This window comes from Micropterus salmoides, unplaced genomic scaffold (genome assembly GCF_014851395.1).
Source record: "Micropterus salmoides isolate LMB-PRFRI ecotype aquatic unplaced genomic scaffold, ASM1485139v1 Ms_hic_scaffold_17, whole genome shotgun sequence".
Taxonomy (NCBI): domain Eukaryota; kingdom Metazoa; phylum Chordata; class Actinopteri; order Centrarchiformes; family Centrarchidae; genus Micropterus; species Micropterus salmoides.
The window spans coordinates 19,875,849-19,903,043 of record NW_024040817.1 but is presented as its reverse complement, the minus strand read 5'-3'; the positions used below and the strand labels follow the sequence as shown (position 1 = coordinate 19,903,043).

The following is a 27,195-nucleotide window of genomic DNA, read 5'->3' as shown; positions in this document are numbered from 1 at the left end:
TTAGTGCAAACTATGACTACCTTGTGTGTGTGTGTGTGTGTTGGGCCGGAGGGTGACATGTTTACTGTTACGTTGTTTGATTACACACACACTGAGTAAAATGGCCTGTTCTCTGTGTGTGTGTGTGACTCATGGATGGGCTAATGATTGTACACGCTATGAGTCACCGTGGCAACCAGAGCTACGATTGCCCTACTGAATGGATGAACCACTGAATGAAATATTGAACTACGGCGTACATTTGGATCTGGGTTTGCCATGTGGTCCTTTAAGCACTTAGTGTAGATTTAGTGATGCAGGTTTTCTATATAATGACCCCTTATCAGCAGGGCTTTTGCAGTCTGACGAAAGAAAGTCCTAGGCCTTTCTTTTGTCTTTACTTCTTAAAGCCACCTCTCCTACTCTCCTTCCTCCGCTTTTCTCTAATGCTCTTATCTTCCCCTGTCATCTTTCTCTTGTTCCTCCTATCTGTTGCCTCCTCCTCCTCGTCCTTCTTTGCTTTCTTGTTCCCCCTCTCACTCCTCCTCCCCGTCTTTTGTTGTAACTGTGAAACTTGCGCTGTGCCGCTCTTGTCCTCAACCATCAGCCCCCACCTCATCTTCCTCCCTCTGCATCTCCTCTGTACAATAGGCCCTGCAGCAGCATATGGCTGTCTGAGTCATGCGATGGGGAGTGGGCTTCAGCTGCTCGCGCTGTCTTGAGACCCAGAGAGAGAGAGAGAGAGAGAGAGAGTGTGAATGCAAATTTGTGTGTGTGTTTTTTTGTTTTCGTGGGTTCTGGCTCTGCATGAGTGAAATCGTGTGTGGGTGTGTTTATGTGTCGACATGCAAACTTGTTACAATTCATGCATGTGTGTGTTTGTGTGTGTGCTGATGTGTTGACAGCTCTGTCTGTGTGTATACTTGTATCCATTTGTATGGAGATTCATGTGCTTATTTCTGAATAGTGTGTGTGTGTGTGTGTGTAATTACATAAATCACACAATGATTCCTGTATCTCTCCAAATATATCTAAAGCCCCATAGGCACAAAAGTCCAACATTTGTATTGGAACGCTTGGGAATTGGTACAAGTGCAGACAGTTGTAATAAGCATTTTATTGTTTCTGTTTGTCAGAAATGCAATAGAAAATGGGGGTGGCAGGGCTGATGTCTGCAGGTAGAAAATAAGTTTAAAATAAGTAAGAGAATTTAAGTCAAACTGAAGGGAATCGAACTGTGATGATCTGTTTTCAGGCAGCAGGGATACACTATAGGACATGATTTAGTGAGGCAGTATAAAACTAAATAGATTTTATGTTAAAAACAATTTTGGTGGTCATAGTTAAAACAGCTTCAATAGATATTGGGCTGACAATGTTTGGAAGTCCACCACTTTTATATTAGATTCTATTTTCCTATGCGTTTTACAGGTGTGCATTAGATTATACAGATTACCATATAAAATCTTGTCCATGCCATGTTTAAACGTTTTGTTCTAAGTTTTATTTATAACATACTTCTTTTTTATAACTCATATATTGCAAATGTATGAAGCATTTCTCATCTGATGAATTAATTGTCCCTTCATTGATATACACTGTAGTGCAGAGGATAATCACCTGTAAAAATACTAGTTCGGTTTCTGCTGCAGTTGAATGTGGTAGTTAAATCAGAGGAACAAAATGTGTGAGAAACGCAGAATAAGAATGAATTAATACATTTTTTATGGCCTCTTAGGGGAAATGTGTGCACATACATAATTACTCTATAATAGCATCAAAATTTAAAATGAAAGTGAAAAGTGGGAAAAAGGCAGTAAAATGTATCCTTTTTGTGTAGTAATAGTTTAATAGTCTGTAATGAATGTCCAGACAATGCTCAGACATCGGTCCTGGTGAAGACTGCTTGTTGTGTGACTGAATGATTACGGAAAGAAAGAGATTAAGTGTACTTGTTATCCTCCCAGTTAGAAAGGAGACTGTTATGTCAAATAAGAGCAGCTCGAGAGCTGGAAGATGGTTTAGAATCAGTAAACATCAGATTTAATATAATATGTTATGTTTTATTGTCAATTTTTGCATTTCACATTCATTTTTACCAATGAATACTACTCATGTACCAGGTGTGTACTTGGGGGCTGCAGCAGTACAGTGTAGTGGGGCTAATATTAAGGGAGAGGAAGGTATAGCTGAGGAAATATAACCTAAATTTATTTCACATACGAGGAATTTGACTCAGGATTGTACATTGCTCATGATGTGCTTACTCATACAAAAATACCATAACACAATAATAAAATAAAATCAGACACAAACTACAGAATAGACAACACTAATATACATGCTATGAACAAAAAAATATAGACATATTGACAAATAGTGCAGTGATCAGAGTGCAAAGGATGCAAGAGTAAACTATTATTCTCATTATGTACATGATGAAGGTGGATATGATATACAGGTACACATACATGTACACATGTACACAGTGTGATGGAGCATAGTGCAAAGAATGCTGGAAAAAATAAATAAAACCTTTGACCTGAGGTAGGTGTATTGGTATACAGTATATACAATATGATATAGTATGAACAGCACTGAAATAGAGAATGGTGAATAAATAAATAATAAGTGGAAACCAGTAAACAGGTGGCTGATTAGAGGCAGAGTTACTGGGTTATTGCACAGTTCCCCTTCGAAGGGAACTCGAACTGCGACGGTGACGACACTATGGGAACGCCTCTGGGCGTGGCAGGGCTGAACTATGAATGAAACTACTCCAATCCTATTGGTGTTACTAGAACGGTAGTGTGTGACGGCGTAACCTGAGGGGGTATATAAGCACGCCGGCACATAGGACACATTAGCTTCTTTCTATTCAGCAGGCACTCTGGCTATGTTTGGAAGCTCCATTATCCTACCTGACTTCGAGACGAAGCAGCAGATCATGTCGAAGCGATTCCGACAGTGTGTCTTTCCATGTGAGCGTTTCATCACGGAGGGTGATACCCATGGGATGTGCGTCTCATGCCTGGGGATGTCGCGGCGGCTCCGGAGAGGCTGACACGATCTGGCTCTGAGGAACTAGATGTGCTTAGCATGGAGAATGACTTCGGGGAAACGGAACGTCATCAGCCCTCGCCAGGATACGAGGAGTTGTTAGAAGTGGTGACGCGGACCGTGGCCAAGCTGCACATTGATTGGCCACAGGCGGTGCAGCAGCCATCGGCAAACTAGACGAGCGGTTTCTGCAACACCGAGCGCCACCCCCGCGTCGGCCCCTATCAGTTGTGTAGATCGTGGAACAAACCCTTCTCTGCGCGGCTGTCTACGTTGTAGACGTATGCCACGAGTGGAGGAGTCACTGGCTAGCTACCTCTCTCCCAACCTCGCTTCATCCCTTCGTACGCCGGCGGCTCCCCACCAAGCCGTGTCGGATGACGTCCGATTTGGTGGGCAAGGCCTACATGGCAGCGGGTCGAGCTGGTGCCAGCCTGCACACGATGGCTGTCTTGCAGGCATACCAGGCCGATCTCCTTCGGGACTGTGACGTAGGGGGAGGTCCCTCTGAGGAGGACCTGACGGAGCTCCGTAGAGCGACGGACTTGGCTCTCCGTGTGACCAAGGAAACGGCCCGTTCCATCAGCCAATCCATGGCGGCTTTGGTGGCTACGGAGCGCCATCTGTGGCTCAACCTATCGGGCATTCATCCAGCACCTACCGCCACAGCCAGAAGCAGAGCGTCGCTTCACGGGATCCCCCTCAACCAACCTGGGACGAAGGACGCTCTCACCCACAGCGAGGTCCTGAGACCTCGAGTAGGGGGGGACCCACCACCACCCCCCGCCTCCTCCCCCTCCCTGCCCCCCTTCCCCTGAGAGAGGCCGATCGAGGTCCCCTCTCTCATGGTGGCTCCAGCAACAGGCGTTGTTTCTCCCACCGCTTCAGCACTCAGGACGCGTTAGCCGACGGCAGGCCCTCACCGATCTGTCCGCCCTGAGGGGCGGCAGCCGGAACACGACTGGGCTCACAAACCGTGGTTCACCGGCGAGCCTTCCCTGGCGGTCCTCCGCTTCAGGGCGCCAACGGGGGATTCCCGCGGGACACCGGCCACCAGCACCGAGGGCAGTTCCGGGTTCGCCCCCCCAGATTCTGTGGGATGGTCGGGACTACAGTACACGCAGAACAGAGTCAGGTGTTGGGACAGGAAGTCCGCTCTCTGCTGAAGAAAGGGGCCATAGAACTAATTTCCCTGCCGGTCAGAGAAGCCGGCTTCTACAGCCAATACTTCCTGGTTCCCAAGAAGGACGGAGGATTGTGTCCGATTTTGGATCTGCGGTCCCTGAACCAATCTCTGAGGAGATTCAGGTTCAGGATGCTTACCATCCCAGCCATCATCAGTCACATCCAATCCGAGGATTGGTTTGTCATGATGGATCTGCAAGACGCTTATTTCCACATCTCCATCTGTCCCTCTCACAGGAAGTTCCTGAGGTTCGCCTTCGGGGGCACGGCTTACCAGTATCGGGTTCTTCCGTTCGGCCTAGCACTATCTCCGGAAACTATTGCCTGGAAATGTTGGCGGTTTTCAGAGCTCTGAGGAGTTTTCTGCCCGCCCTTCGTGGTCGCCACATCCTTGTCAGAACCGACAATACGGCAGTGGTGGCCTATTTGAATCACCAGGGGGGTCTGCGCTCACGCCCATTATGCAAACTGGCACATCAGATCCTCCTGTGGTCCCAGCAGAGACTGCTGTCCCTCAGAGCGATGTACATCCCCGCAACCCAGAATCAAGGAGCAGACCTGCTGTCGAGACAGGGGCTGAGGCCCGGGGAATGAAGACTCCACTCCAAGGTGGTGGAGTTATTATGCGAAGAGTTCGGCCCCATAGACGTGGACTTGTTTGCGTCCCGAGAGACGGTGCACTGCCCCCTGTGGTTCTCCCTCTCACCCCCAGCCCCGCTAGGGCTGGATGCCATGGTGCAGATGTGGCCGAGGCTGCGTCTGTATGCGGTTCTGGAGCGGGTCCGCCAGGTCGGCGTCAGCCTACTACTAGTAGCCCCGTTTTGGCCGGCACGAGTGTGGTTCTCGGATTTAATATCGCTCCTCGAGGGCCCGCCCTGGCAGGTCCCTCTGAGGAGAGACCTGCTGTCCCAGGCAGAGGGCCGGATCTTTCACCCACACCCTGCCCTGTGGCAGCTATGGGTCTGGCCCCTGAGGGGGCGCAGTTCCTAGAGGCGGGCCTGACGACAGGAGCAGTCGAGACGCTGCTCAGCTCCAGAGCCCCGTCCACGAGAAGGATGTACGGCCTAAAGTGGAATGTGTTCACCACCTGGTGCAGAGAAAGGGCGGTGGACCCAGTTACCTGCTCGGTAATTGTGATACTGGAGTTCAACCAGCACCGTTTCTCCGCCGGCCTCTCCCCGTCCACGCTCAAAGTGTATGTGGCTGCCATTGCAGCATTCCACGCCCCTTGTGATGGGCCCTTGGGGAGGCTTCCACTGGTCGTGCACTTCCTCCGTGGAGCCCAGAGGATGAGACCCGTGACTCGTTCCAGGGTTCCCACCTGGGACCTGGCAGTGGTTCTGGAAGCGCTGGCTGAGGCCCCCTTCGAACCCCTGGAGTCGGCTGAGGCCAAGCACCTGACCCTTAAGATGACCTTTCTCCTCGCTATCACCTCTCTGAGGAGGGTGGGGGATCTCCAGGCACTTTCGGTGTCTCCCCGATGCCTGGAGTTTGCCCCGGGGAGGGTCAGGGCCATCCTGCACCCTTGTCCAGGTTATGTCCCTAAGGTTCCGGCCAGACTGGCAGGGTCCACAGTGCTGCAAGAGTTTCATCCCCCACCTCATGTGACGGCGGAGGACAGGAGACTTCATCTGCTCTGCCCTGTCAGAGCACTGAGTATTTACACTCTGAGGTCTTCCCAGTGGAGGAAAGCAGACCAGTTGCTGGTGTGTTTCAGGTCCCCCAAGGCTGGGCTCCCCGCTTCTAAACACACCATCAGCAACTGGATCATTCAGACTATTTCCCTGGCCTATCAGGTGCGTGGTTTGCCTTCACCTATGGCCGTAAGGGCGCACTCTACTCGAGGCATGGCGGCTTCTAGGGCACTCCTCGCAGGGGCGTCACTCCAGGATTTGTGTGACGCGACTGGCTGGGCTACCCCTCACACTTCTATCCGTTTTTACAGTCTGGACCTGCCTTCTGCACCCGGCACCCGTGCGCTCTCCTCCTAGTCATGCCGTCAGTTTCTGCACGCTAAGTGGGTACCTCATTCCCATAGTGTCGTCACCGACGCAGTTCGAGTTCCCTCGAAGGGGAACGTCTCGGGTTACGTATGTAACCCTTGTTCCCCGAGAAGGGGAACGAGACACTGCGTCGGTCCACCACACCTCACCCCGCCTGGAGTGCCTTGCTTCATAGAAAGGGCTAATGTGTCCTACGTGCCGACGTGCTTATATACCCCCTCCGGTTTCGCCGTCACACACTACCGTTCTAGTAACACCAATAGGATTGGAGTAGTTTCATTCATAGTTCAGCCCTGCCACGCCCAGAGGCGTTCCCATAGTGTCGTCACCGACGCAGTGTCTCGTTCCCCTTCTCGGGGAACAAGGGTTACATATGTAACCCGAGACGTTTTTTAGTGTTTGTTTGTTTATTTATTGAACATTTTCCAACAATGCAACCAAACCAGTCCCAGTGAATTATAAACTAAAAAACAGACAGGCTATGTATAATTATCTTAATAATTAAAATTTATGTTAAATAAACTCAATATCCGTTGTGCTCAACTGTAGCAACTGTAACTGTAGCACATAACAAAAACAGGTCTGTACCAGTAATACAGAAGTTACATTTAAACATATGTGGGTTTTTTTTACTTAGTATACGTTTAAGGAGTCTTGCAGATGTTTTAATACCTTTTTATATTATTTAAATATCCACATATTTAAATGTATTAGGTAATTAAGAAAACTTTGCTATTTCTTTGATGATTGAGCATTTTAATAGTTTGCTCAAAAAAAGCTTCAGTAGGACTAAGACATACAAAATATTTACAATATAAACCTGGGTTATTCAAGTTCTATTCATGTTCTTGCATGTTTGTAAAGCCTATTTTTTGCATACATTTGATATTGTATCAATATTTTATCATCGGTGGAGGATATCATACATATTTTCTCCAGGTCATATCGATATATTGTTTCTATTTTTTGAGTTGCACAAACATTGAAAAGGTAAGACCCATAGAGCCTGAGGATGACAGCAGTGGCAAGCGAGCAGATATTAAGTTAATACTGACTGGCACTGTGTGTACACTCCTTGTATTTGTCACCTCAACCCCCCCCCCAATATGCATTTTGCTAGCTTCATTTCCTCCAATCCCTGTCTGTTCAACAACCACTCTCCTGCTCTCTCTCACTATTATCATCCACTCTCCCCCTTCTTGTGTTTGCTTTTGCTTTGCCTTCATCTTGTTCAATTTGCTTCTTTCTCACTTTTTGTTATCTTCTGTTGTCACTTTTGTTCGCATAACAGCCCACCCTTTTCTTCTGTCACATCTCTGCCTTTCCTTCCCTGTCATATATGCCCACCATCCTGCCGGCGCTATCTTTTTTCTGTAACACTCCATCACTACAGCTCATGCTCTTTGAAGCAGCCTCTCTCTCTGTTCAGGTTAAACCCCAGTGAAGCCACAACACAATTGTATTGTCCTCAATGCTCCGTACATTGTTACTGTAAAAAGATGCCTCCAAAAATTTCTCGGGTGTCACCTGTGTGTTTTGATGTTAATGATGTTTGGTACACTGTGTCCTTTAACCATACAGCCTGGGCCTTTAGCAGGAGAAGCCCTGGTGGAAGTACTGTATTCAGATCTTTTACTTTACTTGAAAAATTAGCTATACTATCTTTGAATTGGAGCAGCAGAGGCAGACTATCTTGACTATAAGTCTTGGTTATGGGTCTGGCTCCAAAGATGCTGGATACTAAATTTCTCATAATGCAACTCAAAAGTGCAAACTCCACCTCCAGTTTATTAATATTAATTAATTAAATATAAGGATATTTAACTTAAAATAAATATGCCAAACTGTTCAGTGCCCTAGTGTTGAAATAGGAGCTTTGGCTAAATAAAATAAAATCTTCAGGTAAACAAGTTTCTTGATTTATGCAGTCTTTTTAAGTCCAAGCCGAGATAATCTTTTCTTTCAAGCAAAAAGTACAGAAGTGTTTTCAGCAAGCTTCATTTAAGTTGTTGTTACGTTTAAGGAAATGGAGTGTTACATACATCCTCTATATTATATGGTGTATTGGATTAGTATCAACATGCCAACAGCATTTAGGAACTTAACTTAACTTTAAGATTATATTTTATTTAGGCAAAGTTCCTTTTTTAACACAGAGACATTTAAAATGTTGGAATATTTTATTAAATGGAAAGAAAGGGTTAAAATCATTACATTCCACAAAGTATGGTATCAAAAAAACTTGAGCGTTATATTGGCACAGATATTGAAAATGTTATAATACCCACCCAAGTTAAATCAATAAAAACCAAAAATATTTTAGAAACTGATCATATGTTTTGTATGGAACTAGTGACACTTAACTTATTGTAGAACAGTACTTGAGTAAAGGTACTTAGTTACTTTCCCTCACTGTGGCACAGAGTTTCACAGCTGCTGATCTGGAAGCTTTTTCTACAACAAGAATGAAATAAATGGTGCAACAGACGTGGTTGGTGATCCCACATCAGCAGTCGGACAGTTAAATACAGGCTCCTCAAGAGCAACCTCTCATTGTGCCAGTCCTGTAATATACAGTAAAATAATTGCAGCTCACTCAGGGTTGACTGTTGTTTTAGGAAACTTGGACTGTTTCGACTGTGGACTAAATGTAGCTGTGGACTAAATGTAGCTTTTCCTTTCTCCACAGAAAAAGCCTCTCTCAGCCATCATTAAAGAAGTGTGCGAGGGGTAAGTCTGCATTGGCTTTTGAAATGTGTGTCTGTGCACAAATGGATGCATTTAGATTTGAAAAGAATTCTCTTAGGGCTTCTTGCAAAGGCCCTCTCTCTCTATAGTCATACTTAAATCATATTAGATGTACTTTACACAAGATATTCTCCACTTTTAATACAAATTATGCAACGTTTTTCTCTCCATCCAATGGCTTTCAGGTGGTCCTTGGGGAGCCATGAAAACTTTGCACTGCAGATTGCTGACGCAACAAATTTCTATATCACAGAAAAGGTTTGGTTATCTGTTTTTACCTCCAGGCTGCACTATCCAAGGTAAAATTATATGCCTCAAGTGCTCACTAACTTCTGCTTTTATCTCCACAGAATCGCAATGACATTAAGAATGGCTCGATTCTGCGCTTGACCACCTCTCCTGTAAGTTTTATTTCTTTGCAAAATGTCCTCATAAGTACATAAGAACACTCTGATCATTGTGGATGCACAAAACGCTTTTCATTTTTATTACCCCAAAGCATTTTTATGTCTCTGATAAACACATAGTACTTGTGTCTTTTTGCCCTCTGACACCAATGCATCTTCCTCCTCCTCCCCTCTGTCTACTCTAGTACCAGACTGCAGTCCAGCTTCATGAACGGATCCAGTCATCCAGCATGGATGCCAAGCTGGAGGCTCTGAAGGACCTGGCCAATGCGTCGCGCGACATCACCTTCGCCCAAGAGTTCATCAACCTGGACGGCATCTCCCTGCTCACTCAGATGGTGGAGAGTGGGACTGAGTAAGTCAACTGTCCATCCATCTATGCAATGTTTTCCTCCTCTCAGGCAATTTCTCATTCCTCTTAGTGTGATGGATTTAATAGGGAAGAAAGGGAACAGGAGAAGGATAGAAGAATATAGATTGTCAGGATTCCTATATTCAGCTTATGACTGATTAATGTGGGTTTGATATCAGATTAGAGTATAGCCTGATCCAACCAAAATGTAAAACTGTATATTAAAATGAGATTCTGGGATAAAGTGGTGCACCTTTTTGTTTGGTCAAATTCAAATAAAGCCAGAATTTCCAGTCTTTCATTTGTAGCTACCAAATGTTTCGTATGTTTTTGTATCTACTTCTGATGTAACAAACTAAGGGTTCTGCAAAATGATCCATTCTAACCCGACTGAAGTCCAATGTGGCTTTGGGCAATGAATGTCTAGCTCTTAGTAATCAGGTAGAGTTTTAAGCCAGGGGGTCTGGAGTTGCACTGTGCATTCTTATCAGTTCAGTTCAAAGCAGCTGACTTACCTGCTCTCAGTTTAGTAACACTATTCAAATCACTGCATAAAGCTGGATTTATGCTTTTGCATTGGATGTTGTGGAGATGCCTTTGGCTTGGGAGCTGATTGTTCAGCATATTTTAGGATTTAATAGCATCTCTGCAACACTAGCTAGATGTGTCATTATCACAGTCTGTTGCAAAATTCATTATATATAGTAGTGGTATATGTAATGTTGTTACTTTCTTTCATTCACCTTGTGACATAGGGTGATAATTGGAGCGTTTCTCCTGTCTAGCTACTGAAAATAAAACTGCAATCATTAATAGCCAAAGTAATCTGATTACATTTCTTCACTACCTTGCTAATAGTGTGGCAAGCAAAGGTGTGCATTGGGAATAAATGTCTTAGTGTGTCAGATATCAAAATATGTCCTGTCCATGTTCTGAAAAGGAGAAAATTATTGAGCCTTTCTTCAACTTGCTTGATGCTTTCTTTCTGTCAATTACTCTGACCTGATCAGTCACAGTTCTTTTTATCTCAGTGTAGTATCTCTGTGGTTGCGCAGAGGTCTACGTAGGCCAGGTTGGGCCTTCAGCATGGCTTCAGAGGCTACCTGTATAGGATCCACAGCAATGCCGTAACCCCATAACACACTCTACACCTATCATCCAGGTGTGTTACTGCCAAAGAGAGAAGAATGAGCTTGTGAAGAACATGCCCAACAGCTCCTGTTCGCCTTTTTGACCACGATAGTGATATCACACACAACTGCACTGGTTTCTGACTGTTCAGCAGATCCAAGAACTCATTGTGTGTGTGTGTGTGTGTGTGTGTGTGTGTGTGTGTTTTGGGGGTGTAGGGCCCTGGAGACAGTCTCAACTGAAGGTTAAAGCGAGGACATTTTTCGCTGAGGAGGAATTTCTCAGCCGTGATGCCGGTGGGAGGGGTGTGTGGGGGGGGGGTGTGCGTGTGCGTGTGCGTGTGCCAGTAGCATACTGTGAATGCAAGGCTTCCGCCAGAGTAAAAACGCTCGGGTGCACGCAAGCAGACACACAGCGCAAATTGGCAGTGAGGGCAGCAGCCGCCAGCCGTCCGGGACTTTCGTTTTCTGCCTCATGCAACTCTCATTATTCATCCGTTTTTACCCGGCGAGAGGAAAGGTAGATTGAAGAATTGTTTGCTTGCATAAAGAGTTGGCTCAGACACAGCCATGTTGTAAACACAGCTCACACAAGGTCAAATATGCTCTTAATACTGCGCAGTAAAATCCCCAACACTTCTGTGCTCCTGATTCTTTTGTATGTACAGTACATTAAGGGTCACATTCCGGTCATGTATTTGTCTTCTCCTCAGCAGAAACCACTTAATGATCTCCTATTTCTGGGTATGAGACAGCAGCGCCTCTAGCATTACATTCACTTACACTCTTTGACAGGAAATCACCAAAGCCGCTTCTCCTTTTTTGCATATAATGTTCAAATTAGGAAATATTTGACACTGTTTGATCTTACTGCAAGGTGCCGTCGCAGCAGCACCGATGTTGACTCCACTCTGCTCCTGGCTTTTTCATTAAATATGTTTTTATGTAAATTACCATCACATCAGTTATTCAGTACTACTGGGGAGTTATAAAGTGGCCTCTGCATGCCTTTGTGTATGAGTGTAAGCAATAGAGAGAGCGAGTGCTGCTGCTGCATCTCAACAGAAGGAGCTTATGAAACACAGACAGGCAGATAGGTATCAGCGTCTGACACACACACGCTCATTAGTGTGCCTGCCAACCAACTTGGTGAACTGTAATTATTCAAGAGGCTCAGTGCCGGAGACTGTCGAGGGCAGAGCGGTGCTGTGATCTAATGCTTCTGCCAGAGATGTTGTACTGTATTCATGTGGAAATCAGTTGGCCAGCTTGCTGCTGCATTTGCCCACAGGAGCTCCGCAAGTCAAAGGCGCCCTCTACCGACTAAAACGTGGAACAACTTATTCTTAAAGTGCTTTGACACAGTCAGCATTCAGAATGTGCAGTGCAACTTCAACCAGCTTAATAAGAGGTATTATCATTTTCAAAAACAATGGGGTTAGGCATTATAGTTTTTAGTTTTGGTTGTATTTGCCCAAGTTTAAGGTATCTGTCTTTTCTGTTCTGCTGCTTTACAATGGAGGTGAATGTAATTTGGTTTAGAAAATTAACTGTAAAAACATTCTGAAAATTAAGCAGAAGTTTCCTTGTTACTAGCTGTCACACATTTATTTTTCATTGGGACTACTGTCTACAGAAGAAATAGTCCCTGACACACCACCATTTGAGTCTCCATTTGTATGCGTGTGTCTGTGTGTGTAATTTAATTGCTTCGCATTTCACTTCTAATACAATATGGATGACCTTATTAGGATGTGAAGTATGCTGCAGAAATGTAACACATGTTACAGCACATGCTAGGGAATAAAGTACAGCATTCTGTTCTTGTTAAATGAAATTGTTTTTTGATCATTTATGTGCATTGTCATCTCTACCCAAGCTTGCTGTGACAGGTTGGCAGCAATCTGCTTTTTCAACTGTTTCTGCTTGGCATGCTTTTGATGTCTGAGCTTACTGGTTAAAAGTGTGTATTATAAGTCAGTGTGGGAACGTTTATGTTGAGTGAAATGTTGACATTTAATTTCAGTTTGCTCGTATTTGAATTCATACAATAAGAAATCATTTTTATGATGTGTAATAGATTGGACTTGCTTGGAGTCTGGTCTCTTCTTTCAAGGACATTTACACATTAACTTGTCTCTAGATTGTGAAGTGTGTTAGTCCCTGCTCTGTGCTGGCTAGGACTGAAAGGTTTGGTTGTTTGTTTCCCACCTTTGACACCAAAGTTTCTCAAATCTTTGCAGGCGCTATCAGAAACTACAGAAGATTATGAAACCCTGGTAAGCCAATCCCCTTTCCCTCCAGCTGGGTAACGTCATTGGCTCTGTGCTCTTCCTAACCCGCTGGCAGAGTCTGCATGATTAAGACTCTGGCCCCAGTGCGTTATGGGAAATTATGTGTGGATAACACAGCCACTAACAGGCTTCCAGTTTGAAATCAGTGTCACACTTTAATTTTTTGCATGTGGTTTTGGGCAACAGACTTAAATGACTTCCTAATTCTACAACACAGACTGAAAGAGAGCCAAGATTTATTTTTTAAAACCAAACAAAATAAAAAATATATTAAATTCAATGCATTTTCGGAATTAAATGTGTAGTACAGCTACCTGTATTATTACTTTCAGTACAAGTCAGTCCTAACCCTGAACTAAATCTTGGTGTTCTTTACAAAATGGAGCAGCTCTGGGTGAGGGGATTGTCTGTGGGCCCGCTGTGAGCAAGTGATTCAACTACCCTTATTATTTACCCTTATAACATTATTAGCCAATAGCCTCGATTGCCCCAGGAACATCATCCATCAACGAGGTTTCCTTTACCATTTCTGCCTTAAATAATCTATCCTCTAATGTCAGCATTCTACGATTTCTTGTAGTGTTGTGTAGTTTACTGCAGTATGTCATCTAAATGCCCAGTACCATTTGCAAAAGCCCTTTCATCCTTCGGCTATGGGTTACTAATTGTCCATTTGACTTTTCACTAATCACCTACCATGCTGCAACACTGACCCATGATGCTCCCTGTTGATCTACTGTTTATGTAGGAATATTTGTCTCCTGAAAGCCTATATTTTTAATTTCTGAATTTGATGGTGAACGCCTCTCTGTCATGTTCAAACTAACTTATCAGTTTATCAGTTATCATCAGTTAGTTCTTCTCAATAAAATATGTTAAGATACAATATGTTTCATCTTGGTTTTAGCGCCATGCATTTGTATATTTTCATGTCATCTTCATACAATGCAACTTAACTTAATTTAAACATAAATGTTGCATAAAGGATGATCAAACAAAATGTGGATCTGCAAAGCCAATCTTAAGCAATAGAGGTCAGTATTGTAAAATCTACTGGCCATCTGATAGTTTAAAGCTAAAATTGTCTATTCTATGATAAGTAATGTGCAAGTTAAAGCTTCTATTTTTTAATATGATTTCTACATTTCTCATGAAGTAGTTCCAGCAGTAATAAGTCTTTGATATAACAGCTGTTTAATGGGTTCCCTGCTTTGGCCTCCTGTGCTCAGAATGATTTGTTTCTCTTGATATTTCTGTAACTGCATGACTTCACTCTATTTGTAGCTTTTTGGTCCTGATTGAACTCTGCACTGTGCTCCCGCTGGCCTTCTGATGGCTTCTCGAACGTCAGTCTGTCTGCACTGCATCGCAAATCTCTTTACCATTTCTCCCTCTCTCGCTGTCTCTGTTTTTTTTCTGTCTCTCTCCAGCAAGCCTGGTTGCAGCATTGAACTTATGTTCTTCTGTCCCCTCTCCGTCACCTCCCCCTCTGTCTCTGCTGACCGCTCATTCCTTGTCATGTTTGCAGCTACACACTGGTCCATGCCATCTGCTTGAGAGAAGTTTCCTATGGTCTGTATGTGTGTGTGTGTGTGTGTGTGTGTGTGTTGTCTTGTAGTTTTGGCGACCTGCTGTCCTTCACTCTGACGGCCTTCGTGGAGCTGATGGACCATGGCATCGTCTCCTGGGACACCTTCTCTGTGGCCTTCATCAAGAAGGTCAGCGGAGAAAATTTCTTATTTATCAGGGCAGGTGTTAAGGGACTGTCATACTGTATTTGCAGGAAAAGGTTTGATTCAACAGTCACACCGTGGCTTTAAGAGCCTCTGTGATGAACACAATGTTGGGAGTAAACGAGTGGTATTTTCTAATGTCTTAGTGTAATAAACACTTTTAAGTAATATGCATTTCACTTCTTTGCAAACAGTGCTTTGGTCAGGAGAACATATAGCAACATATCATCAGTGTAGAAATTCTTCTAAAAGATAAGCAGTCAGGCTGACAGAGTAGTCAACAGACAGCAGAGAAATGTGCAGTATTTGAAGACATACTGTAGGTGGAAGTGTTGTTTACAACCACTCAGGTTAAGATATCTTTAGCATTTATAATACCTTTTAGTGAAAATGTATAGTACGTAAATCAAATAATCCATATTCCGTTTGATGCATAATTAGCTGTAACTCTACATTGTAAAGTTATTTATTATTATTATTAACTAATGAAAAGTGCCGATTGGCAGTTTAACCTTAAATTCATACTCCCAGGTGCCAAAGGTCCAAGTCTTACATATTATACATTATTTAGTGTTTTCTGCAGATTCCTTTATCTCTCCTGCTCTGTCCCTCCTGCAGATTGCCAGTTATGTGAACAAGTCAGCCATGGACACAGCAGTGCTGCAGCGGTCCCTGGCCATCCTAGAGTCTATGGTGCTCAACAGTCAGGATCTTTACCACAAGGTGGCGCAAGAGATCACCATTGGACAGCTCATCCCCCATCTTCAGGGGTAAGTGGATCAGTAAGCTGTATGTATGAAACTATTAGTGTCTCTTACACCATAATCAATGCATTTCAAACCATATCAATTATTCTTATTGTGTGTGCTATTTTCCAATCCCAGGACTGATCAAGACATTCAGACCTACACTATTGCTGTCATCAATGCTCTTTTTCTCAAAGCTCCTGAGGAGAAGAGACAGGTGAGGTTACAGTGTGCACACACAGCATATTATACTGTACTGCACTGACTGTACTGTGCATCATTTTTATGATTCAGTGAGCTTTTCATTCACGTTATCACATCAGCATTTTTGTACTGTGACAATGTACTTTAAGAATGTTCATGTGTTATAATAACATGTCTTCATTTATAGAGTAAAAGTAAAATAGTATGGTATAGCAGTAGTGATTTAAGCAAGTATAAAAACCCAACAAACCCCCTATTCCCTACTCATCTTTCTCTCATTCCTCTCTGCAGAAGTGACATTTTTGCTCATCCGTGCACTCATTTCTCCGCTCATCTCTCTCTCTCTCTTCTACTTTCTCCCACCTATATCGTGCCCTGTAACTAATCACATGATCCCTCGTGTCAGCACCATACGGTCCAGCGATGTGCTGTGGCATTAATATTGAATGTTGCTAACCCACCGCTCTTCTCCTATGCAGCATACACAGCTGAAGACATGCTATGGAGTAATAAGCTTCACAGCACCACTGTGTACAGGATGTTGCAGTGCTTCTTTTACTGAGGCCAAAATTTGCAAATGTTTGCTCAAATCAGATTTACATGGTCTGTTGGCAGCAATTTCAAGCAACTTTATTGGGTTGCTTTAGGTGATGAGTAAATTTCTATTTTTGCTCAGGTGCAGGAATGTGTGGTAATATATATTATAGCAGACGGTTTCATTTCTGCAGAGAGCGCAGTTTTAAAATAATGCTATAATGTGATGTTTTGGAACAGCGTCTGTCAGGTTAATTTATAAGCAGATTGATCGCAGATACAAGCGAGGGGCTAATGAATGATTTGGGTTCTCAGTTTGTGCTGGATGTGTCTTAAAGGACAGTTGACTGTGCGTGTGTTTCTATGCGTGTGGTAAGGACTCGACCATCAGTAAAGCTAATGTGGTCCCTCAGTCTCTCGCCATTCTGCTGACTCCGTTACCCACCCTACCCACCCCGTCCCTCAACAAGCTGCAGCACTGACAGAAAAGGATTTTTTAACCTCCTCTCAGACTCTCATTTTCTACATTCACTCACTCACCCTCTCTGTCTCTGACTTTGTTTCCTCACTGCACACGACATGGTAGTTTGATGAGCACATTGTGGACATCCTAAATTGTCCCCTGACAGTAAGTGCACCCTTGATTAGCACACTTTGTAGTTTGTACTGTAGAAGACATCAGTAAGTGCATTTAGTATCTTTTTTTAAGATTAAGTTATTTTTTGGGATGGCTTTCTTATGTCACCGCATACGTTGCGGTGTGTCATGGCAATTTCTGTTCATTTTCCCCACATTCATTTCTCATTAGAACATAGAAAACCCTAAAAAAATATTATTTGTGGATAATTGTTGTCTCATTTTTATGTTTCTCACACTCTCTCTCTCTCTCTCTGCTTTTCCTAAATTCTGTCTTCATCTTTACATCTCCCTCCTTTTCTTTCTCCCTCTGTAGGAGATGGCCCACATTCTTGCCCAGAAACAGCTGCGCTCCATCATTCTCAGTGTAAGTCTAACCGTGCCCTTCTCCTCTTTACCTCTCCTGTGTCTTCTGCTCTGGATGTTTTTGTCTCTCTTTATCTGTGTTTGGGTTAATGCCCTCTGCATCAGAGTGATATCAGAAAGGAAAATGACACCTGCCACTTCTGCCTCTGTCTCATGCCGCTGGTTATTCTCTACTGTACTTACTTTCTCACACCTGTTCCCTTTTCTCTCTCTTTCATCCTCTCCCTTGTGTCAAATCTAATTTTCCCTCTCCTGTTCCCTCATCTGACTTATGCTTTCTAATCCTCATCATTCACTCCCAAATCCTCTTATTCTCCTTTGTTATCTCACACCGTCTTCCCCCAAAATCCATGCCTCGTCTTTCTGACCCCAAAACTCGTCCTCTCCGTTTCACCTTGTCTTTGCACGTCTAACACCTCCACCCTGTTCTTCCATCCCCCCTTCCTCCCCCCTCTGTTTGTCCTCCACACCTTGTAGAATGTGATCCGGAGCCCCATTCCCATCAATGATGAGATGGCCCACCAGCTGTACGTGCTGCAGGTGCTTACCTTCAACCTGCTGGAGGACCGCATGATGACCAAGATGGATCCCCAGGACCAGGTAGGTGCAGACAGGAGGGATGGATGAAGGGATAGACAAATAGGCACATGCCAAAATGGGAGAGGGGACATCATTATCTAAAACAATTCATAATCACAGCTGGCTTTTGCAGCTTTATTCATCCTGAGACAGTTAGCTGTTGCCTGGTTCAGTTTGTAGTTCAGTAAATATACCATCTATTCAAAGAACTTAAAATAAATGCAGGATATACAGTAACATACGGCAAAAAAATAGCAAGACTCACTTTTTATTGTTTTCTCCATGTAGCTTATTAAGAATTAAATTTGCCAGTTAACAAATAATGTTCCCAAAACAGAAAATACTTATTAAAAAGTACTACAGATTACAGATATATCGTACAGGAATTTATGGAGAAAGCATTCTAGATCTACTTAATTACCAATCACTCACAGGAACAGGAGAAATAATGCATTTGTTGATACACATTTTGTGCTTTTGTGTGATTTAGCGACAGCAGGACGGTGTATTTTGGATAGAGTCAAAATAAACCACAGTGCCGATGTTTGTCATTATGAAGGAACATGTCACCTAGTTTGATGTTAGTGGCTTTTGGACAACAGTGGAGCTCTATGGCACAGAGGAATAAGCTGTATTTGGCACAGACAATACTTCTTAGTAGAATGAATTCATTAATTTCATGGGATTTGTTGACTGTAAGAGAAATATACAATATAACTAGACTTGTCCTTTTAAAATGATTCATTGGCAAGACAGAATAGTAAGAATTCAGAACCTGTCTAACTGCACCCTGCCTTGCACAAATAACCTCAGACCATGCAGGTGTACAAAGAACAATTCCCAGTGGAAACCTTTTCAGGAAAATAGAGAGGTACATCTCAGAGGAATCCTCCACCAGGACAGCCGAGCATGATGCAGCTGTCAGGAGTCAACAATCATAAATCTTTTATTCAGGAGCATGTGTGGCAGTTTGGGCCTGATCCGGCTGAGTTTCAATGATTTTAGTTTGGCCAAGTAATGAAAACAGTGGAGAGACATGGCTGTTGTCCAGATTGCCTTGGGCACTGCAAGACCCCAGACAGCTGAGATGAGGCTGAAGCATTCTTAAATTATAAAATGGTGAAGGGAGGAAAAGACAGATGGATTTATGAGCAGCACTTTAATATTCTTCTCTGCATGTGCAGGCTCAGAGAGACATCATCTTTGAGCTGCGGAGAATTGCCTTCGACGTGGAGTGCGAGCCCAACAACAGTGGCAGCATCGAGAAACGCAAGTCCATGTACACCCGTGACTACAAGAAGCTCGGCTTTATTGTAAGTTCGGCATGTGTTTCACAGGGTCTCATGAATACACTCATTCGCTGAGGACATTCTCTGGCTATCTCTCTCTCACTCACACACACACACACACACACACACACACACACACACACACACACACACACACACACACACACACACACACACACAGGACTCAAAACTGAGACGAGAAAAGAAAACATGAGCCAGCCTTTCCACACAGGGCGGCTGTTAATTGGACATGATTGTCCTACATTTGAAAATCTGCAGATTAAAGCATGTGTGTATCTGTATCTAGGCATGCCCAGAGAAATTGGTTTTGAACAGTGGTAGAAGTAGTATTCACATCCTATTACATAGCCTCTAAAACAATTTAAAAAAAACTATTTTTCTAGACAAAATGTTATCAGCAGGAAAGTTTAGCAACAATATGCGTAAAGCATAAGAAGTAAAAATAGCTACTCATTGTGCAGAAAAATGCCCCATGTAACTGTTTTCTTATAAATGACATTATCAGATTGTTACAACTGATGCATCAAATAGCATTTTACTGTTGTAGCTGGTTGATGTGGCGCTAGTTCTCACTACTTTATGTACGGTTACGTGTTTTAGTTGTCCCCAACTGTGGGTTGGGCCCCCTCCAAAGGTAAGAGTTATTTTAATGAAACCATCTGAGAAGTTTAAAGCAGACATCTCTCTTTGGCGTAACTAATAACAATTCGTGCTTTTGTGAAACATATGATATAAGTAGACAATGGGCTTTTTTGTAAAGGGGGGAACAAACCAAGTACAAATAGGAACCACTGATTTAATATATAAAAGTGTATTGTATTTTATAAACCACTTTCTTGTATGCAAAATCTTAATCTGAAAAGTAACCACTGTAGTGACTCCAGCTGTAGTATAAAAACAGCATAAAGTACAATTACCTCAAAATTAAGGATAGTAATTGAGTGAGTGAATGTACTTCTAGTTCTCTGTTATTCATCCTATTATACTGCATTTCCTCCTCAGGCTTTTTAATCTTCACTCACCTACATTCTGCCTCAATTGTGTTCTGTTTAATACATTCCTTCTCATTCTCTCACCTCCCTACCTTCAAGCTTTTATATTTAACTGTACTATCTATGTGAGTGTGCGTGACTTTGTGTTGTATGCAGTGGTCTAACTATAGCATAAGAACTTGAACTAAACACACTGTGTCTCGGTGTAAGCCCAGACCTGTTTTGGGGCTCTTCCCATCCACACTCACGCTGCAGTGTGTTCAGTAAAGATAAGGACAAATGGACTGCCTTGTCTCCACTAGTGTGGAGAAAACCCACCCTTAAATCCTTAGTCTGCTTTCCATGCTACACAGCATGCAGATACATGCACACACACACACAGTCATGCTGTTCAAACACACACACATACAGAAGCCATAATTCTCTGGATAGACCTTATCACTGCTGAGATAATTTGTTTGCCATCTAATGCCTTCAGGTTTTTTAAGTAGGGATTGTTGCACATGCTGGAATATTTTTCACACGCCCATATGAGGATATTTTTTAAAGATATGCATGTGCCTGGGTGTCTGTTTCTGTTTTAAGCCTTTAAGTCTGCTTCCTGTCAGGCAGAATTACAAAAACTGATGAGCCAGATCTCTGTGTCCTCCATTCCTCTTTCATCCTCTGCTTTCCTTCCTCCTCTTCCTGTCGCTTTCCTCTTCAGCATCCTGTCTCATCTTTAAAACACAAGATGATCTTCAGAGTGATGTGTTTGCATGTGTATCTGTGGATTTAATCATCTGTCGACCGAATTCTCTGCAATGTCTGGGAAGAATTAAGTATAATAAACAGTGACAGCAAAGGCACCATCTATCTGCATATCCCATGCAATATTTATATTTTATGGGACGTGGTAGTGGAGACACTACAGCAGTGGTTCTCAAACTTTTTCATGTCAAGGACCCCTAAACTGACATGAAATTTGACCACGGACTCCCATCTGATAGGATCCTGTCTTATAAATGTTTTAATTCCAGAAAGTGTATGCAATCCATGACCAAAATAGTCATACGTAAGTAATTATGTTACTTATGGATGGAATTATAGTGAAAATAACACAATTATCCCCCTTTTGCTGGGGATCCCTTGGAACCCCCTTACGGAACCCTAGGGGTCCCTGGACCCCACTTTGAGAACCACTGCACTAGAGGACCAGGCTTGTTACCTCAAAGTTTTGGTGTTGTTTTTTGAAAGTTTGGGTTCTGGTGGTTTTAACCCAAACTACTAATTATGTATGCTAGAATTTCTTTCTGGCCACTTCGCAAAGCAAAATGTTTTCTGGACTGTGCCAAAAGATAATCCGTCACAGTGAATACATTTTTTGAAGTCAGTCAGTTACTTTTTGAAAAATCTCCATAGACATATTGACATCCAGAGAGTCTACCGCTGAAAAGGATTAAAATGGAACCCAGAAAACAAACAAAAAGCAAGCATGTGAAGGTGGTAGTTTGCAGTTTTAGTTTAGTTTTTCAATCTATTTTACTCTGAGCGATGGTGTCCTAAGTAAACTCTAAATAATAAGCCAAAGTTATAACTTTTTTGGTTATTTTACATTAGAGATTTCTGTAGTTCTGTTTTTGTCTTTGCATCACAGGTTTCAAGTGGGAGGGGGATATGTTAGAAAAAGGTGATGTCACATACTACTTCTGTGCACCAATCAGAATTTAGCAATATTGGAATAAAAATGGGATCGCTGTTGTGGGGTTGTATACTTGTGGTGCGAGGCAACTGCCAAATCAGATCTGATCAAACCACACAGTCCTGACATAGAAGGTTATTTGAATTTTTGAGTGTTAAATTCTTAATAAATAATACCTAACTTTTATTTTGATGCTCACTTATTTCGTTAGGAATATTAATGTTATCATTAAAACCCTCAACCAAGTTTTCAGGGGCTTTAAAAAGTTTACCACCATCATCACCTATTCCAAGAAAATATCAAGCTTCGCTATCCACTTCACTGGTTCATTGGTTGCTCCCCCAACAGCAGGAAACTGGATGTACTGTGTAACTCCTATTGTGAATGCCTGTCTGCTGCTTTGTGCTGGGACAAGGAGCACATTTAGTGTATTATACCTAAAAAGAATAAAGGTTAAAAAGACATTTGGTAGTACATGTCTCCTCACCCTCCTCATCCTCTGTCTCTCAGAACCATGTGAATCCAGCTGTGGATTTCACTCAGATTCCTCCAGGCATGCTGGCTCTGGATAACATGTTGTATTTTGCCAGGCACCACCAGGACGCCTATATCAGGGTAAGCACACTCATAAACTTCAATATGCAGTTATACAAAATGTAGACACACGAACACACACACATACACACTGCTGTGTGATTTCTGTGGTGTTTCTCCTCATAACCTCCACTTCCTACAAAATCTTCTACCCTCCAGCTCATTCACTTGTTTTCAGCTTCTGGCTCCTTCCTAAATTTTCTGTCAGCTAAAACTGCATTTAATGAAGTCGCTTAGCCCAGACAATAGAAAGTATTTCAATTCTTTCCGTGTCAGTTCGTGAGCAATGATGTAATGACTTAAAGCATTTTTGTTATGACAGTTAACATGATTGTATACTGTATATAATATACTCATAGATATAGAATAACTGTAGTGATTGTCTGTAATGGGATGGTATTCACTGGTTTGGTGAGTAGTGAGTATGAGTTTCCACCTGCAAATTCAGGTTGGCTTGAACCATTTTATGGCAGCTGTCCAGCATTCACTCATAATTATTGTGTATTTGTATCAACTGCAGGCATGCAGCAGTTTAATCACCACACCTGCAAATCTGTGTCTGTGTACGTGTACTCTGTCATAATGTTAGTGTGTAAAGTGAGAAAAGAGATTGGTAGTGCCGACTCAGCCCTTATCAGTCGACCGGAGGGAGAAAACACAGCCTCCAATTTCCCAAATTAAACTGTCACCAGCTGAAATGATTGGGACCTTGATGGCCTCATTTATGGAGCAATGCCACCATCCACATAATTAGAGTGATTTCTTTTTCTTTTTTTTGCTGTTGAGATTTCATTTATGTATTTTGGCTTCCGAGCATGTGGTTTAGAGGGTCAGATAAGGTCAAATAATGACAGTTTCAACCATTATGGAATTGTTTACGGGATAATGACCTTCAATGTGACAAGCCAGCATGGCAGTGTACTTATAACCACAAAGCACTCTGAGAGTACATACTTCTGCCAAGGCCTTAAAATAAATGTATTACTTAAATATAAAAAGTTGACATCTTCAAAGCCCCTACCTGTGGAATTTAAAGATTTCTGAATTTAACAACTCCTAGTTATAGTGTTAAACATGACACTATGACAGACAACAGCACATGCCACCAAAACTTGGTGACATTGAGAATGAACAGGGTAAAAGCAACACAATGCAATATCACAGATTATTCATGTAAAAGTGTTAATCTGGATCCAGATCTACATGCTGTTTTTAATATAACGTAAATTCCAGGAATATGTACAAGAATGAGCTGACCCAAAACGGATAACTACTGAGTCATGAGGAGATACAGGCCTGATATTTTCTGTCTGGCTTACTGGATTATCTGTGTTTCTAGATCGTCCTGGAGAACAGCAGTCGAGAAGACAAGCACGAGTGTCCGTTTGGCCGCAGCAGTATCGAGCTGACCAAGATGCTCTGTGAGATTCTGAAAGTGGGCGAACTCCGTAAGTCTACATCAGCAACCCCCCCCCCCACACACACACACACACATTCCACACTTGGTGTACTGTTGCTGGCAGTTCTTCTACAACCTCGCTTCACTTCTGTTGCTCACAATAACTTCAGAATGAGCATATAGACAAAGAAATAGATGAGGGACTGCTTTACCCACAGAGGTGCATTTACCGTACTTGTGTGCACAAAAATACAAACATCCACACACACACACATATTCACAAGTACACATTCCCCCCCCTGTTAAGATGAAAGCAGCCATTATGCTCAGTAATTGTGCTGCTGGGAGTTCATTATTTAGTGATGCACCTCGCCCCCATTGAGCCCCTTTCAGTTTAATATACCGCCTCTGGGAGGCACACTGCGCAGAAAAAGAGATGCTGTGCCCACCTCCACTCCAAATTGATGTGCCCTTTTCATTTGTCTTTACTTGTTTAAATGGGCGAGTTGGTCTCAGTTCCGCTCCAGACTGACCCCTGCTGCTCCCTGTAGGGAGGGAGACGACATTCTTAGCTCAGTTAAAAACTGATGTGCCCTTTTCATCCGCTCATGTCTTTTTTTTTTTTTTTTCATAGAGGATTTAGACTTGGCTGCAATGCAGGGTTATTCACGCTGTCTGCAAATTGCAGCAAGGACATTAGACTTTAGTGTCCAGTGTCCACATACTTATAGAAATGTCATCCAGATGGGTTTTTTTCTGTGCAGTGTTTTTCAGGGTTTTATTTTTATTCCGAGTGTCTAGTTTGATCTTCTCTCCTGTAGTCTCTCTTGGAAATATCACTTTGACCTCATTCATATCAAAATGCAGATTAAGCAAACAGACTTGTCCCAAAATAGGGAAACATCTTTATCTCGAAGGCTTTTCTAAGCATGTAGTTGATGGCTTATGCAGCTAAATCCATAGGATGGATGCCAGGCCATCAGTATGAATAAGACTTTCTTTTCTTTTTGAGAGACTTGCTTGCTCAAACAAATTGAACCAGAGCAAGTGCACGATTTCACTTAATATACTCAAAGGATATGAACAGACTATGCAACCTACAAATTCTGCCCCAACATATTGTGATCTGCCTTGTTTCAATGATAAATGTAACATTTTTACAACTTTTCCATAAGCAAATAGCATTTTCTGTAGTTATTAATATTATTGCTTAACTTTGCGTTATGTTTTGACTATTGAGTGAGCTGGAGTTGAATCCTAGCAGTGACCTTGACTCGTAGTTCTCTGCCTTTTTATTCCCAGTGGCTATATATTGTCCTTTTTACTGAGGCTGTTAGCCCAGGAGACTAAACCTACTATTAATATTTATGATGTGGTACTGTGTATGTGTGTGTCTGTGTGCATAAAATGGGGGGACAGATCAGGTGAATGTATAACCTTCAGAGAATGACCTATCTGTATGAGATAACAGGACATACACCCACATGACAGGATTCCCATGTACACAAGTAGGTCATCTGTAAGCCCGCAGTTAAAAATTATATGCAAAGGCAATAAAATGAAACAAATTCCTTGCAGGAAATCACTGGGGACAGAAGGAAAGACAACTTTTTGATATATTTATGTTCACTGCGTCCCAAATCCTAATGTTGCCATCCGTCTCTGTCACAACTCCAGTAAATATTTGCACAGACTCGCAATCACAGAGCATTATATGCGTCTTATCCATGTCTTATCCTTATGGGAGAGGAAGCCAGTGTGTCCCAGAGTAGTCATAAGCTGCACTGCATCTTCTCTTGTAGAGAGTCAAGTGCATTTTCATACACACCCCATTAGCACTGAGTGTATTAACATGCATTAATGAATGTATGAGTAAGATGAATGTATCATGGGCCAGGCAGGTGTTGTAAATGCTTAGTGAGTAACGACCGGCCATTAGGAAAAGTATGTGTGTGTGTGTGTCTGTGTGCCTGTGTGCCTGTGTGCATGTGTGTAATGTAGGTACATGAGCGTACGTTTTCCCAGAGGAAAGCAGGGAGAGAAATGTGTCTCAGCTCTACACCGACTGCCATCATTTAGTTGACCTTTCAACAGAGAAACAATGAAACACCTGACACTAATGAGGATGTTGGAGGGTGTGTCTGTGTCTTTGTAATGTTTTATCAGTTTTGATAGCGTGGTATTTGAGTCAGAATAATATTAGAAACAGTAGTGCATTATGTGTAACGATAACATTTCAAGCTGGGGGGGGTTTTCCCCGTTCTAAAAATAAAGTCCATTAGCCTCAGCTGTACTTTGTGTTTAGTGCTAATTAACAACTAACATGCTAACATTAGATGGTGAACATGATAAACATTATACCTGTTAAACATCAGTGTCTTTGCATTGTCAGCGAGCATGGTGTAGAATGCTGATGGGGGCAGCAGATGTAAAATAGCCTTTAGGCTAATTCTGGCACATTATACATTTATTTATGTATTATTAGTGTGCATTGTTCCTGTTAAATAAACCTGGAATAAATAAATAAATGTTAGCATTTAACTGTGCATAACTACATCTTAGCAAGGCTGTAGATTCTTGACTTAGTCTTGTATCACTGACACTTAACAGCCTTTGTTTGAATCTTGTGAATAATCTTAAGCCTAAATGCTGCATGAGATGCAAAGTGTACTAGAGGTGATGTAGCTGTTGAGGTAGCTATAGCCCCTAAATGTTTTATAATGCAGAGCAAAACCGTGAAGCAAAGCTGCAGGTGGGAACTTCGTTAAAAGCAAACTAGAACACAAGCACTCAAATTCTCCTTTAAAAAGTCATCGTTGTTCCAGAAACAGTTTCTGTAAAATCAGTCCAACTCCCTAGTGCCAGGGAAAAAAAGTTAATTTCAGCTGTATTTTAAATGCCCCCCCCCCCCTTCTTCTTCACATCCCTTCATGGATAAAGGCGGAAGAAAGAGAGCAGATTAATGGTGACGGCGATGATGTTTTAGTGGCTCATTTGCTCTCTGAGTCAGTGTGAAATGCATGTATGGCTCTGACAGAGGCCAGACACACTCTTCTTGTTTTCTCATGGGGATGAAACACGGAGGGATTCTGGATTTGCCGGTAGCTGTTGAAGTTGCCTTTCTTCCCCGCTCGCCTCTTCATGCTCTCTTTCTAGCTTAATTTTTCTCTCTCTCTGAGTCTTTCTTTCAGGCTCCCACCTTTTATTTTCCTTCTCCGTAGGTCTAAATAACATCTGTCCCTCTCAGACTTGTAATCCTTTCG

General features: G+C 42.6%; 1 protein-coding gene across 3 annotated transcripts in view; it reads left to right on the top strand.

Annotated features, from left to right (window-relative positions):
- Window positions 1-27,195, top strand: part of elmo1 (engulfment and cell motility 1 (ced-12 homolog, C. elegans)) — a 111,630-nt gene that overhangs the window by 42,897 nt on the left and 41,538 nt on the right. For 2 of the 3 annotated variants that reach the window (XM_038724906.1, XM_038724905.1), the window contains exons 3-15: window positions 8,917-8,957; window positions 9,161-9,233; window positions 9,326-9,376; window positions 9,568-9,737; window positions 13,108-13,143; window positions 14,777-14,876; window positions 15,510-15,661; window positions 15,776-15,854; window positions 17,328-17,378; window positions 17,855-17,977; window positions 19,141-19,269; window positions 22,450-22,554; window positions 23,873-23,981. In XM_038724906.1, coding sequence (XP_038580834.1) covers window positions 8,917-8,957; window positions 9,161-9,233; window positions 9,326-9,376; window positions 9,568-9,737; window positions 13,108-13,143; window positions 14,777-14,876; window positions 15,510-15,661; window positions 15,776-15,854; window positions 17,328-17,378; window positions 17,855-17,977; window positions 19,141-19,269; window positions 22,450-22,554; window positions 23,873-23,981 — 1,219 coding nt within the window. The remainder of the gene's footprint in view (window positions 1-8,916; window positions 8,958-9,160; window positions 9,234-9,325; window positions 9,377-9,567; window positions 9,738-13,107; window positions 13,144-14,776; window positions 14,877-15,509; window positions 15,662-15,775; window positions 15,855-17,327; window positions 17,379-17,854; window positions 17,978-19,140; window positions 19,270-22,449; window positions 22,555-23,872; window positions 23,982-27,195) is intronic. The other variant, XM_038724907.1, reaches the window with a different exon arrangement.